Genomic DNA, 17,544 nt, shown 5'->3' on the forward strand with positions numbered 1-17,544 from the left:
AACCTACCTATACAGAACCCTAAACCTTCATCTGATCCAGAGGAAGGCAACACAAATCTTATAAAGCATGATCCAAATTTGCTCCAACAGGAAAAACAATTCCTTTGTAATCCCCTAAGAAAATCTGATATACCCTGGAACAATAATCTATGGGGACTGCAGGACCTCAATTACGAGGAAAGACTACAAGCACTACATTTACTCTCGCTGGAGAAAAGACGGCTGAGAGGGGACATGATAACGATTTACAAATGCACAGAGGTGTATGTAGTGAAAATAGCGCCTATGGCAAGCACTGAAACTGCGCCCCTGTCGAAACATTATAATCATAATTAGGGGGCGGGTCGTTCATTTGTAGGCATGGTGTAGCAGGGGGTGGGAAAATGTGGCACACTCAGTGAGCTACGGCGAGTAAAGGGGCGTGGTCCAAACTAAATATTGGGCATGGCTTAAAGGGTGTGTGGTTAAAGTCTGAGATGAAAGAGGATGGGGGAAAAGGAAGAGATGAATGGGGGGGAGAAAGAAAGGGAAAGAGAAAGAAATAGGGAGGGAATAAGGAGAGAGAAGGAAGGAAAGAAAGAAGGAAAGAAAAGGGAATGGAGGAACAACAGACCCAGATCCTACACCACAATAGCAATATGTGTAATTCAGAAAGTTTAACAATCAGCAGATAAAGATACTCCAAACATCTGGTGTTGGTGTTTCAATCATCCCGGCACCATTGTTAATTTGGTGTCAGGAAGATTGAAGTGCATTATTTCTATTATTACATTGTAATATAAAATGAAATAGTTCAACTCATCATAATGCAGAATCAGTAGGAGCCCCGTGTCACTTGCCACGTTGCCTGCTACTGATAGCGCTTTCAGTCCTGGTTCACACTTGTGTGATGAGAGAACCCTGCGAATCCACTGCGGGTTCCCGCATTGCACCTGACTCGCAAGGCAGCCATATGCGAACTGCTGGGGGTGTCAATACAATGTTAATGACACCCCCCATTTCAGCTCGCATAGCTCACTGCGAACTGACAGTTGGGACATGAATCGAATCGCATGGGAGCAGACCAAAAAAGGGTCCTGTGTGAGTTTGGTTAGTGTTATCCGAGCCTTAGTGCCATTCTCTATATCATTTATAAATAAGTTATAAAGTAAGGGTCCCAACACTAAACCTTGGGGTACACCACTAATCACCTTAGGCCATTCAGAGATGGAACCATTAATCACTGTTCTCTGAACAGGGACTTTTAGACCATTTTCTATTCATTTACAAACTGAATTTTCGAAGCCAATAGACTTTACCTTACACATTTGCCGTCTGTGGGGAACTGTGCCAAATGCTCTTAAAAAGTCCAAGTATACTATCCACAGCCTCTCCTTTGTCTGGGTTTTTGCTGAATTCCTCATAAAAAAGTAGATTTGTTTGACATCTTTGGTCTTTTGTGAATCTATGCTGGTTATTGCATATATTATTGTTTTCTAGTAAAAACTTGTAGTCAAACTTTTGAGTACCTCACCAATTACAGGTGTTAATCTTACTGGTCTTTAGTTATTTTTTTAAGACCTTGATCCCTTTTAATTATAGGCTTGCACCAATCGATCAGTGACAAGCCTGTTAATAGAATTTCTAAAAATTGAAATAACAGGGCTCAACTCTCTAAGGACACATGGGTGTAAACTATCTGGTCCAGGTGTTTTATTCACCTTTATGTACCTAATGCCCTGTACACACGATCGGACCTTTGTCCGACCAAATTCACATCGGAATTCCGATGAAATTCCATCGGGGAAAAATGTTCATGTTTTCTATGTAAACTCCAATAGAATTCATTGGAATTTCCGATGGAATTACTCCGATGGGGCATACACACGGTCGGAATCTCCGATGGAAAAAGTCCGTCTGAATTTCCATCGGAAATTCCGATCGTGTGTATGATGCATTACTGTTTCAATTTTGAGCCATTGTGGTTTATTTGAGGCTGTAGAGCTACAATCCTAATTATAGACTTGAGCGACTGTGTGTTCTAATCTACATCCAGCGGCTGCATCTTGAAAGTTGGACGTTTGAGTACTTGTAGCAGTAGTGGCCATGGAAGCATTCTTGTAAATGCCAACTTACATCAGGTAGGAGAGAGTACACAAATGTGAGGTTTGCTTTGGTAGGTGGGGGAGGGGGGTTGAGGGCTGTGGAGGTGTGGAGGAAGATGTGTGCAGAGGTGGGGGGATATGGGCAGAGTGATGGTTGCAGAGGTCAGAACCCAAGGAGGGGTGGAAATGAAATGTTGCACATTGGACACAGCGCATCTCTGACTTTCTGCACTCTGTATGTAGCGCACTCGGGAATCCCTGCACTCAGTACATAGCGCACCTCTGAATCCCTGCACCCCGTACTTAGCGCACCCCTAACTCCCTGCAGTCCATACATAGCACACTCCTGAATCCCTGCACTCTGTATATAGCGCAACCCTGAATCCTTGCACTCTGTACGTAGCACACCCCTGAATCCCTGCACCCAGTACGTAGCGCACCCCTAACTCCATGCAGTCCATACATAGCATACTCCTAAATCCCTGCACTCTGTACATATCCCACCCCTGAATCCCTGCAACCCGTACGTAGTGCACACCTAATTTCCTGCAGTCCATACATAGCACACTCCTGAATCCCTGCACTCTGTACATATCGCACCCCTGAATCTCTGCACCCCGTACGTAGCGCACCCCTAACTTCCTGCAGTACATACATAGCACACTCCTGAATCCCTGAACTCTGTGCGCAGCGCGCCCCTGAATCCCTGCACCCCGTATGTAGCGCACCCCTGACTCCCTGCACTACATACATAGCGCACCCTTGATTCCTGCATTCCGTATATAGCGCACCCCTAAATCCATTAACTCCATTCGTAGTGCACCCCTGACTCCCTGCACTCGGTATGTAGCATACTCCTGAATCACTCACTCTGTACATAGCGCACTCTTGAATCGCTGCACTCCGTACATAGCACATCCCTGAATCCCTGCACTCTTTACGCAGCGCACTGCTGAACCCTGCAGTCTGTATGTAGCATAATCCTGACAAAATCCTGAACTCTGCACTTTGTACGTAGTGCGACCCAGAATCAAATGGCCCTTTGAGGGCAACCACACTGCTGATGTGGCCCACAATGTAATTGAGACACCCCGGTCCTAGATGTACACATGCTCCCTCATTCAGGCAGGCGGTTGCTTGTGTGCGCAAACCCTAAGGAACCCTAAGGCCTGCTCTGTCTCCACAGTAGGCTGCAGAAACATGCAGACGAATAATATGACATTGTATCTCTACTTCAGGTTTTACTGTATAACACTGATGTTCGTACATCTTAGCTTCTCAAATATCCTCCTACAATCCATAGCGCAGCTGAATAGTGTCTGCCTGTGGCATGTGAGTGCCCACGCCCTGCTATCTGGGACTACTACTACGGGGACTGTGTATCTACTGAACGCTGTTCTCCATCACATCCTGTGTAGGCTTTGATTTGACAGGAATATATTTTTATGACCTGTGTACATTACCCAGGAGACCCCTGAGCTATATTGCACAATATGATTAATATTTCCATAAAATATACACAGTGAGCTTGTCAGACTGCTGGTTCCAGGCTGATTGTACAATCAGGCTCATTCAGCCAGGCAGCGTAAAGAGCAGTGATGAGGTGCAGAGGGTAGCAATCTATAACAACTGGCTCCGGTGCAGAACCTTTCTGCGGATCGCTAATCCCTTACGGGATCAGCGCATCCCAATTGATATTTCAATGCTTTGTGGAGTTAGACCAGATCCTCATTTTTTACATTAAAAAAATACCCCAAACGCCATGAGGACATAGCAGGGCTTGACCACCTTTTGTGGCACTGTCCTTAAATTCAAATCTTCTGGCTTCATGTTCCAACTCACTAAGAAAAAAAGAATCCCAACCATAGTCACGACCCTTTTTCACGTAATCCATCAACCAGCAGCAATCGAAACCCAATTGATGAAATTTGAACACTTCTGTTTATTGGTTGCCAAAAAACTCATAATGACATGTTGGATTCAACCCCAACTGCCGTCAAAGAGGGATCTAAGAAAAAAAACTTTGAATAAACTGATGATGTTACACAAGCTAGATACCATCCAACAAAAACACAAAACAAAGCAACTGAAGTTCTATTTTCAAGCACTTGATATTTTCTTAAAAGACCCCATTGGTGAGATCTCTGGCTGAGTTCCCAGGTCTTCACACAAGCTGTGGCTATTATCAGGGGGTCCCCGCCAACCTTACTGGATTTTTATTTATTTTAAATAGTGCAGAATGTAAAAGGGAGTACCTGGAACACACAAATGTTTAGGACAGGGGTGGTCAACCAGTGGCCCGGGGGCCACATGTGGCCCGCGGAGCCCTCTGATGTGGCCCGCGACCTCCTTCTCTAGAATGGAGGGTTGGCAAGCCCAGATCGCAGGCTTGCCGACCCGCTATACCACATCATCAGTGTTGTAAATGAAGCTGGTGGTAGAGGAAGAAAGCAGCAGCAGAGCCTCATAAGCCGATGCTTCCTCTACAGCGCCGGCTTTTGCCACAGGTGGAGTCTATGGCAAAGTTCAGCTAACCCGCAGGATAGACACAGGTGCACTATGCTGCACCCAAAGTGTGGGTAACCAACAGCACATCAGTGTGAAAGCAGTCTTAGGCCCTTTTCACACGATCGGCCCAACCAAATGGGACCCTTAATTCACCTCTATAGAGAGACAGATGTCTGTTTACACTCACCTACCTCCTATCTGAAAACCAGAAGAGAATTCATACCCTTTCATCTGGGTGGATAGGAGGGCCTATAGAGTAGCCGTGACCCGACATCCGCCCGTTCCGCTCATTGTGGCCCTCGACTGGTTACCAAGTTGCTTAAGTAGCCCTCCCTCTTCAAAAGGTTAGGCACCCCTGGTTTAGGAGAAGCATAGAAGCTCCCAGGTGAGCAGGAACAGAGCATTGTGATAGGAAGTTCTCACCAGGGCTCAAGTCCTGCGGGAACGCGTGGGAACGGAGTTCCTGCACTTTTCTCACAGCAGGAACGCAGTTCCCTTTGCAGGACTAGAGCAGCCGAAAGCAGCCGAGCGGCCCGAGCCAATCCTTCACTAAGTGGCTCGAGTCACTGTCAGGGGCAGGCGAACCTCAGTAATCGTTTATGTTACAGGGCTTCCTGTATATGGATTCATCGGGTAGTGTGCGGGTATTCCGTCACTTCCTCGATGCCGCAATGTCTCCTGGGAGCTTTTGTCATTGTTCCCAGGAGATATTGTGGAGGTCTGCCGCGAGTTATCGCAGGATTTAGAAAGAACTTGCTTCTTTTTTCGAAAAAAAAAAAACAGACAAAAAACATGCGGTTTAGTAATTATGCATATGAGCGTATAATTTTTTATTTTTTTGGGGGTGGGGGAGTGAATCTTAGTTGGGAGTTCCCACACTTTTTTCCTCAGGACTTGACCCCTGGTTCTCACTAAGTATATAAGACATATAAGAAGTCAAGGGCAGACTCAGTCCGCCAGGCTCCATCTTGACCTAAATATAATTTTTCGAAAGAATTGACCCTTAGGAAGGCCATAGATGATCGCCCGATTCCCCCATCAACACAGTCTGACATGCTAGTTGTACCCAAGTTGGTCAGACTGCCCATAGATTATTCAAATTCCCTTACATGCCCTCTCTCTCACTTCCCAGTCACAATCTGAACCAGCCCATGGAAGGTTTGAATCTCAGCTGGTTCAGCAGGGACCACCGAGATTTGAACCATCTATGGCTGGCTTTAAAAGTGGACCTATCATTAAAGCTGAACTCCAGAAAATGTGAAAGATACTTGCTTCCTTTCAGTGGCAGCTGGTACTTAATATTTTTCGGGAGAGCGGCAAACAAACCTGCCCCTGCGGGAGACGGCGATCAGTGGCCTTACTCTAGGCCAACTGAGGCTGATACCGATGCTGCTCTCTGCTCCAGGAAAGAGCGGGGGCCATTGCTTCTCCTCCTGAGAGAATAGGTAGTGGGGTCCTGAGTCCTAAAGCCCTGTACACACAATCGAATATCTGATGGAATCTAATCCGATGGATTTTTTCGATGAATATCCGATGAAGCTGACTTTCATCAGTCTTGCCTACACACCATCGGTCGTAAAACACTACGACGTGCTGAGAAAAATGAAGTTCAATGCTTCCAAGCATGCGTCGACTTGATTCTGAGCATGCGTGGAATTTTGACCGATGGACTTCCACACAGACGATCGGTTTGTTTTTCTATCAGTTTTTTATCCATAGGAAAATTCTAAAACATGTTCTAATTTTTTTCACCGATGGAAAACAAACCGATGGGGCCCACACGCGATCGGTTTGTCCGATGAAAACGGTCCATCGGTCTGTTTTCATTAGACAAACCGATTGTGTGTACAGGGCTTTAGACTCCCTGGCCAATCGGGTCTCAGGACCCACTTCCTGATTGGCCAGAAGGAGAATCAGGAAGACAAAAGCAAACATTAATTTTCTATTGTCACACAACTAGGTGGGGTCAGGGCACAGTGCTCTGTGCCTCGAGCCCACCCTTTTTTAAACCAATTGGAGCCTCAGGCCCTAATAATGTGCTTATCAAAAAAAACTACCAAAATTCATGCGTCTGGCACCTGCATGTAGATTATGCGCATGGATTAGGGGGGCGGCGCCCCTAATAATGCTTTCTTTAAAGGCATAAGACATGGAGAACTGTGCATGTATTTCTCAGATGTACTGCATATATTTTTATTTTGCCCCGTCATACACTTTAAAGCAGTATTAAAGCCAAAAACAAAAATGTATTCTGTTGTAATTTCTTAGATGTGATGGCTGGATTAGATTTATTTTTTAGGCTTTTTTTCTTTATAAGGGGAATCCCTCCCGCAGCGCTATTGTGTTCTGGCTGATTGTGACAGTGGAGAAAGAGGACATGCGAGGGAATTTGAATAATCTATAGGCAGGCTGACCGACTTAAGTACAACCAGTATGTCAGATTTTTACATGCGATTGTTGCCAGTGGCTATAACCCTAGCAATCTTCACTGTGTTCTCCCCGCAGGGACAACTCCCCATGTCCCCCCCACCAGGAGAACACAATAGATCCATGGGAGGGATTCCCCCATCAAGACTGTGTTAATGGGGGAATCTATGGCTTGCCTAAGGGTCAATCCTTTCAAAACTGATATTTTAGGTCAAGATGGAGCCAAGCATGCTGAATCTGCCCTTGCTTCCTATATGTTTTGTATACTTAGTGAGAACTTCCAATCACAATTTTGTGGTCTGTTACTGTCCACCTGGGAGTTTCTATACTCCTTCTAACCATGTGTGTGTTTCAGGTACTCCTTTTACATTCTGCAGGGAAGAGATGGCATGCAAGGGAAATTGAATCAGCTGGGAGTGTCTTAGCAACATCCTAGCAATAAGGCAGGACGGGATGATGCCATCTCTGTTTTTTTAGACCAGGCTTTAGGAGGTACATAAATGGTCTATACCTATAACAAGGGTATTTATTAACTTTGGTCAAAGCTGCAAATTTGGAGCTAGATTTAGGTACAGCGGCATACCTTTTGGCCGGCAAAGCGCATCTCATATGCTCTACGCCGACGTAAAATAGGGTGCCCAGAGCCATATTCTCAAAGATCTGGCGCCGTACGTTGCGCCGGCGTAGTGTAAATAGGCAGGCGTAAGCCCGCCTAATTTAAATGTGGAAGGTAGTGGGCATGTTGTATACAAATTAGCCGTGACCCCATGTAAATGACTTCCCGAACGAACGGCGCATGAGCGCGCATGCTCAGAGTCACGTCGCATATACTCCCTAAGATACGTTGGCTCAATGCTTTCGACGTGAACGTAACCTACGCACAGCCCCATTCACGTACCACTTACGTAAACAACGTAAAATTCGACGGTTGTTCCGACATCCCTACCTTAACATTGGCTGGGCCTAATATAGCAGGGGTAACGTTACGCCGGACGTAAGCCTTACGTAAACGGCGTAATCTACGGAAGCACCCCTAGCGGCCAGCATAATTATGCACCCTAGATACAACGGCGTACTAACACTTATGTCGGTCGGAGGAAGCTCTAATTCAGGCGTATCTAGCTCCCAGAATAGCACGCATAGATATGACGGCGCATCTTTCAACTTACGCGGCGTATCTATAGATACACCGACGTAAAGTCTACCTGAATCTAGCTCTTGGTTTTTATCTACAGGCGTCCCTTACCTGCACAGGTAGATTTTGGTTGAGGTGAACTTTGCCTTTAAAAGTGCTCACTGGAGTTCAGCTTTAAATTGATTGTCAAGTCCATCTACAATTTGCCCTCGTTCACATTGGAGCGACTTGTCATGCAATTTGACAGGTCAAGTGGCATGACAAGATCGCACTCTATTGTCGGCAATGGCGCTGTTCTAATCGTTGCAATGTCAACTTTGCGGTGCAGCATCGATTAAAAAAAAGTATTTTCTGCGCTACTTTTGGCAATTTTGGGTGCGACTTGCATAGACATCTGTTCATGAAGCCGCACAGATGTCTTCAAAGTCGGACCTGAAGTCTCATTGACATGCAGCTTTGAAATCGTGCGATTTCAGATGAAGTCGCATAATTTCAAAGCTGCATTCGATGTGAACGCGGGCTAAATCTGCTAGTCCATCTAAAGCCTCGTACACACGATCGGACATCAAACAAACTTTCCCTTGGATTTTTGTCCGAAGGGAGTTGTCCGGTCACACCCATAGCATACACACGCTCAGACTTTTTCGGCAACAGACACGAACGTAGTGACATTTCAACGTACTGACAAGATTTTAAAAGAGGAAGTTCAATTCCCCGGCGTCACCCTTTGGGCTCCTTCTGCTAATTGAGAATTAGTAGAGGTTTCGTCTGTGTGCATTCGCGATTTTCAGGTTTCGTGCAATTTTGTTTGTTTCTGAACGTCTGTTCGTCAAGCAGACATGTTGCGCAATGGGGTTGTGCTAACTTGACCCACAAAAAAATATAGAAATATGTTTGATTCATATAACCAAAATACATTAATCCAAAGTAAAGACATTTGTTTTGACTCCGTCAGTATCACCAGCAAAGCAGCTTTTAGTATTATCACATTATAAAGAAGAAGAGAATGTGCGCTGCTTTTCTTGATTTTAGAACTTGCCACGTCATGAATGTGCTCTTTCAAATACGAATGCTAGTTTTACCAGACAGAACGCTTCCGTATGGTCTTTGCTTCTGAGCATGCGCGTTTGTACTTTGTACAAAAGTCCAATTGCTTGCTGTACACACGGTCGGACTAGGCACCATCGGACTCTTGTTGACGTAAAGTTTGTCCGTTTGCAGACCAAACTTTTTGTCCGATGAAACCCGAAAAAGTTTGTCCGATGGAGCGTACACACGGTCGGACTATTTTGAAAACTTGCTCATTTTGAAGTTTGTTGGCAAAAAGTCCGACCGTGTGTACGGGCCTTAACACTAACTAACTGACACTGCATCTATCCAAAGGTGTTTAACCCAGATAGCAAACAACTGAGCTGAAAGTTTGAAAATGACTTGCTAAGCTATTATTAGACTTGCCAGGCTTTACAAGTTTGTTGCACAATTGCAACAAGTCTGCATTGCATGACTCCAGATCAACTTCCTTTGAAAACATTCAGCAAGTCTGCTGCAAGTCATCTGGTTCAGTTATGTTGTACAATAGTCATCCCACCACAGGGGTCACTGTGGCTGAATGTTCATGCTGTAGACTTGCATAGCTCTTGCTGTAGACTTACCACTGCAACTTTGGTCTTGTTAAAGACTTGCATTGCAAATTTGCTACAAATTGGAAAAGTCTCAAATAGAACTTGTGCTTCGGGTGCTCTGCAAGTGTTCAACTTGCCAGTGAAAATGTGCAGCAAGTTACCAAGGCTTACAATTCAGCACTGCCAAAATTAAGTTATCCTTGCTATCTGGGAATCTGGGAATCTTGCTATCTGGGAAGTTGCTTCTCCACTCAGAGTGGTGACACCCTGAGACAGGAGGTGTGTTACTGGCTGGATTATCAGGCGAAAATAGAGAAAAAAAGAGTAAAACACAAAACAAAACAGAAACAAATGCAGCCACCACATTTAAGGACTGGTAAGCTGTAGACATGTACACTGCCGAAAAATTTGTTTATTTTCGTTTCAATCGTGTTTTTTGCTTCCAACGACACTTTACTTTGCGACTCCATCCGGAATGGGTTTAGCGCACCTGGACAGGCCTCTCTCACAAGCCTGGCAGCCAGAATGTCACTCAGAACTTGGGGTTAAGTCTCTGCCAAAGACTCTCCCAATGGTTGAAACAAAGTGGTGCAGAATCGGATTCTATCAGATTCGACACCTGGATCTCCTTCAGGTAGTTTTGGTTAGGTTACCGACTGATAGGCGATCAACTCAGAACCCGATCTGGTTACCGACTGATAGGCGATCAACTCAGAACCCGATCTGGTTACCGACTGATAGGCGATCAACTCAGATAGGCCTCTCAGAACCCGGTTTCCCGGTCCCCCGTGGATGGTCAGGCCCCTATTGGAACACCATCCTCTCTTGGCACTCCTCAGGCAGACTGTCCACCGGACAGCTTCCTCCAACAGGACGGACAGTTCAGGACCTCAGCAGATTGGGGGGCACAGCCAAAGCTAGGACAGAGTCTCCAAATTTAAACAAATTAACCTGGTCAGAGTCACTTAACTCCCTGACCCCCTCTAAATTTACACTAGCAGCGGTTCTGAAAAGTAACCAGGCGCTACATAACTAATAATAACTAACTATTAAATTATAGGCATTGGAAATTCCTTTCAAATTTAGCTGTTAGTGAACGTAACGAATACCAATTTATCCAAAGTTACAAATTATCCGAAATAACGAATGCCGCATCTAAACGAATGGAACGGAACGAATTAATAATAAATAATAATAGTAAAAAAAGTTTTTATTATTATCATTGTTATTTATTATTATTAATTTGTTATGTTCCATTCGTTTAGATACGACATTCGTTATTTCTGATAATTCGGAACTTCGGATAAATTTATATTCGTTACATTAACTAACAGTCAAATTTGAAAGGAAATTCCAATACCTATAATTTAATAGTTAGTAATAGTTAAGTTATTATTAGTTAGTTATTATTTCAGATTTTAGAATTTTCGGGTTTTCTGATTTTCACATTTACTCATTTACGAATATTCGAATTTACGAAAATTCGTTAAAAGGGTTTTCCTTAATTTGGATATTTCTGAATTAACAAATTTATCAAAATTGTGTTAAAAAACTAATTCGGAAGGAAACAAATTGCACATGTCTAGTAAGCTGCATTATATATATATATATATATATATATATATATATATATATATATATATATGTATATATATATATATATATATATATATATATATATATATATATATATATATTTATTTATTTTTTGAGTTTTATAGTTTATAGTTCCCAGTCTTTTCTCTGAACTGACCCAGCTATGAGATAAAAAAAAAGGGGGGGGGGAGTTACCTAGAGCTCTTTAACCAATCACATTATAATATTCACATACCAAAGTTATGTTTTGGGACCTGTTGTATCTTATTCCATTGTATAGATAATTGTGATAATGATGATCCTGTAGTTCAGAAGGGTTACAGCCTGCAAACAATACGCATGGCTTAGATTTGCCTAGTCCTTTCCATTGAGTATAATCTGTATTTTATACAATATCAGAATTACATCTTATCAGTAGTTGCACTATTATCACTATCTCCTCTTATGTTCTCTTTTCCTTTCTTCTCCATTGTGGCAGTTATCACACTTCTCCCACACACACCGGCCTCCCCGTGATAAGTAATCTACTCCTATTTCCTGGCTGCATTGTTAAGCCTTTCAGATCAGTTTTCAATATCTGCCTTGTGCTCCCGTGTGTTTATATACAACCTGTCATTCTGCCCTTTCATCTGCTTCCCCCATCAATGCAGACTTCTTAAGACTCGGTCAAAACAGCACTGATTGTTATAAGAATGCCCAAAATCCACATATGCCTGTAAATGAAGTACAATACTGTTGGCGCTATATATGTCATATATAATAATAACTAGAAAATGCATTTCCTGCAGAAAATGTGTGGGAATGCTGAATAGCTGAATTGCTAAAGCTAACTGGATGAATAGCTTAAATCCGTAAGAAAAAGTTGAAGAAGTTAGAATAGTGGGAAAAGTAGGAAAAGCTGAAAAGCTTTTTTTTTTAGAAGCTGACACTAAAAAGATTAAGAATGCAAAGAATAAGCCCAATAGATACTCTGTTTAATCCATAACATTTCCTGAAATGATCACTAAACTTAAACAGCTTTTTCACAAAAACTCTAAAAGATCTCAAACTGAAAAGATATATCCGGATAGCTGAATATTTTTTGAACATTTTAAAGTTTGTTTGGCATCTGTAGGTGAAAGTACGAAGGAGCTGAAACTTTTGGGAGCGGAAGAAGATTTTAAGCATTTGAAGCATGCGCTCATTGACTTCAATGTTAAAAAAAAGGGTTAAAAAGCTTAAAGGGTCACTAAAGGAATATTTTTTTTAGCTAAATAGCTTCCTTTACCTTACTGCAGTCCTGGTTTCATGTCCTCATTGTTTGTTTTTGCTCTGATGTTGCTGTAATTCTTCTCTGTTCTGAACACTTCCTGGTTGTCTGTTTCCTGACGAAAAATAATGGGAGCTTTCTCTCTGTAATCACTAATCAAGGAGGTGTGATTACTGTGTGTCTAAAACCCCTCAACACCAATCAGTTTTGTTTTATAAACCATCACTGCCCTGTATTGGCTCTGTGTCTCTGTACATCACAACAACATGCAAAAACGAAACTGAAACTGTAGGTCCCTTTATGTCAAAAGTGGTTTTAGACCAGCTAAAAAACAGCGACAATAAATTAGAATCATTTGCAGAATTGAGCGATAGCAATATGTGGGTAAATTCGTCATCAAACAATTAAAAGTATTCATTTTTATTATTATTATATTATTTGTTATAATTATTTATATATATTTACTATATTATAATTTATGATTTTGTGTTTCATATTTTATTATACCCAGAATGTCTACTAGACTCTTGTTTGGACAGCTTTAAGTGAGTTATTCCTAAGAATTGCAGGCCTACAATATAAAACGCCAAATTTCCATGCAAAATAATTGTACCGCTTTCAGCACCTAAAATCTGAAATAATCATACCGCCAGGGAGGTTAAAGGCGACGTACAGGTACGTGGTTGTGCCCAGCCGTGCCCTTCTGCCGGCGTATATCAGCGTGAAGGGATCCTTAACCCCTTCCCTACCGACGCATTGTCAAATGACGTCAGCAGGAACCCTCCCTCGATCCGGGTGGACGTCATATGACGTCCTGTATTCCCGGCATTCTAGGGCGCGCGTGACCCGGCGCACGTGCCCGGCGGCCGTGATTGCCGCCGGGCACCCACGATTGCCGGTGATCATGGCAGGAGTGTGGATCTGTGTGGGTAAAAAAGATGTAGAAGAATACGTATCGGCCTAAACTGAGGAAAAAATTTTTTTTTTTTTAAAAAAATTGATATTTATTAAATAAAAAAGAAAAAAATTGTGTTTTTTTAAAACATTTTTGCTCTTCTTTTGTTTATAGCGCAAAAAATAAAAACCGTAGAGATGATCAAATACCACCAAACGAAAGCTCTATTTGTGGGGGGAAAAAAAACATAAAGATTTAGTTTGGGTACAGTGTTGCATGGCCAAGCAACAGCGCTGAAATCTAAAAATTGGTCTGGGCAGGAAGGGGGTGAAAATGCCCTGCATGGAAGGTGTTAAGTATCGGTAATTTGTATCGGCGAGTACTTGAAAAAAAGTATCGGTACTTGTACTCAGTCTTAAAAAAGTGGTATCGGGACAACAATAGTTTCCATTATTTATTATGGGAAAATTTGTTTGATATACAAGTGCTTTGGATTACAAGCATGTTTCTGGAACAAATTATGCTTGTAATCCAAGGTTTTAGACATACGTATATAGACAGACAATTGTTCAGAATTTAAAGGTTAGGTTGGGTTATGGTGTGAAGGAACAATTTTGCTAATAAGAAGTTCTTCAATGACTTATTTATGACTTTAATCATTGTAGACACATGACATCATTTCAATACAAGCCTGATCAAGATTGAAAGTCATAAATATGCCATTAAACAATAACACCCAGCCGCAACATATCCTAAGGCCAATAAAATGAACCTCTGACAAAATGATTCAAACTAAATTAATAACAAAACAAGAACACGTCTAATATATCTCCTGTGGTTAGTTTGTAGAAAACCTTGAGGTGTTTGACTTTTGTGTGTACATTCCACTAAGAGACGCCATCCAAGGACATGTAACCAGCTTATCCGCGCCCTTGGTGCCCCCCCAACACAAAGCATTCTGTTACCCCTGACGGGGGCGCTTTATTCTGCAATAAGTTGATGCATCTGCTGCCAAGTCTCCTTTGACATTGACTAGTCTGTTTTCTGCCAAACAATGCCATATATATACGTTGAAGGTGACATGATTAACGCTCTTTTCTTTCTTGCAGACAATGCAATAAAACATCCAATGGAAGCGACAGTTGTGATTTAATGTGCTGCGGAAGGGGCTACAACCCGTACATGGACAAAGTGGTGGAGAGGTGTCATTGTAAATACCATTGGTGTTGCTATGTAACCTGCAAAAAATGCGAGAGGACTGTGGAACGATATGTTTGCAAATGAGAAGCTTTTTGGATAAAGACGAGGCACCAAAAAAGAAAAAAACAAACAAAAACCAAAGCACTAACTGCGGCGATATAAAAAACTTTCTATATGAACCTTTTTTTGTTTTTGTTTTTGCATGGACATGGGCCTTTTAAAGCAAGTGTGCCAAATGAGATTTACTAAGGATTAAGGGGAAAGAGAATATTAGACATCTATTTTTCTTTGACCGACCTGAATGTTTTTGGAGTAAAAATAAAATAAAAAAAAAAAAGGACTTTGGTCAACATCTATCAAAGCAAGAGCGACAAAACCGACCGACAGATATCATTTTGCTGGATTGTAAATATAATTAAATCCATTGATTTTTTTTTTTTATTGTGGCGAACCATTGCTGTTACACAACTTTAATGAATCCGGGAATTAATGAAATAATCTGTGAAAACGTTTGGACTGGAAAAAACGAAAACCCGACGATTGTATGTTCCAGTGGGCTCCATTAGGAATATCACAAGTGCAATGAACTCTTATCATCTACATTGTTTACATTCTTCAGAATTCCGCAACTCTCAGCGCAAAAAAAAAAAGCCGTTCCAAGCATCTCAACTCATTGCCCAGACAACAGTGTTGTGCCACTGTCGGTGGATGTACAAATTTTCTTGTGTATTCAGAACGTACAAAGAGTTATTTATAAATATAGCGTTGTTTTTTTTTCTTTTCTTTATTCTACTTTTTTATATATATAAAATTATAAATGTAAGTAAACAGCTTAAAGTTTGTATGAAATGTATACTTTAAAAAAAGGTAAATATAAAATGTTTTTACAGTATATTTTTGATATTGGTTTTCTATGTTTTTCAACTTGCCGCTAAATAGGCAACTAAAAGCAGACTCGAGCTTAATCACTAATATCTCAGATAAGTTGTAAAGGGACACTAAACTGAGTATATATATATATATATATATATATATATATATATATATATACTGTATATATATATATATATATATATATATATATATATATATATATATATATATATATATTTAGATAGATAGATAGATATAGATATGGATATATATATATATATATATATATATATATATATATATATAGTCAAAAGTATTGGGACACCTGCCTTTAATGGCATCCCAGCCGCCTACACCCGACCGTTTTTCATGACGTGAAAAATGCCATTTTGTAAATTGGTCATTAAAGCGGGAGTTCACCCTAAAAAAAAAAATTAACATTAGATTCATGCTCATTTTGTCAAGGGGAATCTGGTAGTTTTTTTTTAAAACGAAGCAGTACTTACCGTTTTAGAGAGCGATCTTCTCTGCCGCTTCCGGGTATGGGTCTTCGGGACTGGGCGTTCCTATTTGATTGACAGGCTTCCGACGGTCGCATCTATCGCGTCACGAGTAGCCGAAAGAAGTCGAACGCCGGTGCGGCTCTATACGTCGCCTGCGCACCGACGTTCGGCTACTTTCGTAAAATCGTGACGCGATGGATGCGACCGTCGGAAGCCTCTCGGAAGACTGTCAATCAAATAGGAACGCCCAGTCCCGCAGCCCATACCCGGAAGCGGCGGAGAAGATGTATCTCTAAAAAAAGTAAGTACTGCTTCGATTTTAAAAAAACTACCCGATTCCCCTAGACCAGGGGTGTCCAAACTTTTTTCAAAGAGGGCCAGATTTGATTAAGTGAACATGCGTGAGGGCCGACTATTTTGCCTGACATTCTTTGAACCATTAAAATTCTGTCTAAGCGTGTTCCTCTGAGCACTAATACATGGCCCAACAAGAATTTTCTTGCCTTTGTGGCTGTGTGTGGTGAAGAGATAAGCTTGGGCGTGTTATTTGGATAAACTGTATATATTTTATTTGTGGCCCCAACGAATCTCAGAGCGCTGCTTAGGACTAAGGATGAGCTTGGGCGTGTTATTTGGATATACCATATTTATCGGCGTATAACCCGCACAGGCTTACCATTGCCATGAAGGCAGCCTCACCATTGCCATGAATGCAGCCTTACAATTGCCGTGAATGCAGCCTTACTATTGCAACCTCACCTTTACAACCAATGCAGCCTCACATGTGTCATAAATGCAGCCTTACTATTGCCATCAGTGCAGCCTGAACGATGCCCATCTGCAGCCTCGGAGGGCAGAGGGAGGGGGCGGGACGAGTGCCAACAGATTTCAAACAGGAGAATGTCTTGTTTACCCTGTGGCCTCTTTAATACAAAGTCCTGCCTCCTATGATAGACAGAACAGTCGTCCAATGGCATCCTAGGAGACGGGACTTCCAATTGAGACGCTGCTGAGTAAACAGGAGATTCTCTTCATGTAATCTGATGGCGCTCTCCCTGTCCCCTCCAAGGCAGCACCAATAAATACAGTATATATCTTTTGTGGCCCTGGGGGCCACAAACAATATATATATCCAAATTCCCAGGGGGGCCATATTAAATCAACAGGGGGGCCGCATTTGGCCCCCGGGCCTGACTTTGGACATGCCTGCCCTAGACAAAATGAGCATCAATCTAATGTTAAAAATTAACATTTCCGGGTGAACCTCCACTTTAAAAACGATTGTGTGTAGGCTCTAGAGCATTTTTCTCGACGTGAAAAATGGGCATTAAAAATTTAGAACATGCCCTATTTTTTCTCGTCATTTTTCACGTCGTCGTGAAAAACGGTCGTGTGTAGGCTTTAACGACGGGAAAAAAAACATGCATGCTCAGAAGTAAGTTATGAGAAGGG

General features: G+C 42.1%; 1 protein-coding gene across 3 annotated transcripts in view; it reads left to right on the top strand.

Moving 5' to 3' along the window:
- Positions 1-15,369, top strand: part of WNT11 (Wnt family member 11) — a 160,648-nt gene extending 145,279 nt beyond the window's left edge. For all 3 annotated transcript variants that reach the window (XM_040340021.1, XM_040340020.1, XM_040340019.1), the window contains exon 6: positions 14,626-15,369. In XM_040340021.1, the coding sequence (XP_040195955.1) occupies positions 14,626-14,800 (175 nt within the window). In that variant the 3' untranslated portion in view covers positions 14,801-15,369. The remainder of the gene's footprint in view (positions 1-14,625) is intronic.
- Positions 15,370-17,544: the final 2,175 nt, after the last annotated feature.

The sequence above is a fragment of the Rana temporaria genome, chromosome 2 (genome assembly GCF_905171775.1).
Source record: "Rana temporaria chromosome 2, aRanTem1.1, whole genome shotgun sequence".
Classification (NCBI taxonomy): domain Eukaryota; kingdom Metazoa; phylum Chordata; class Amphibia; order Anura; family Ranidae; genus Rana; species Rana temporaria.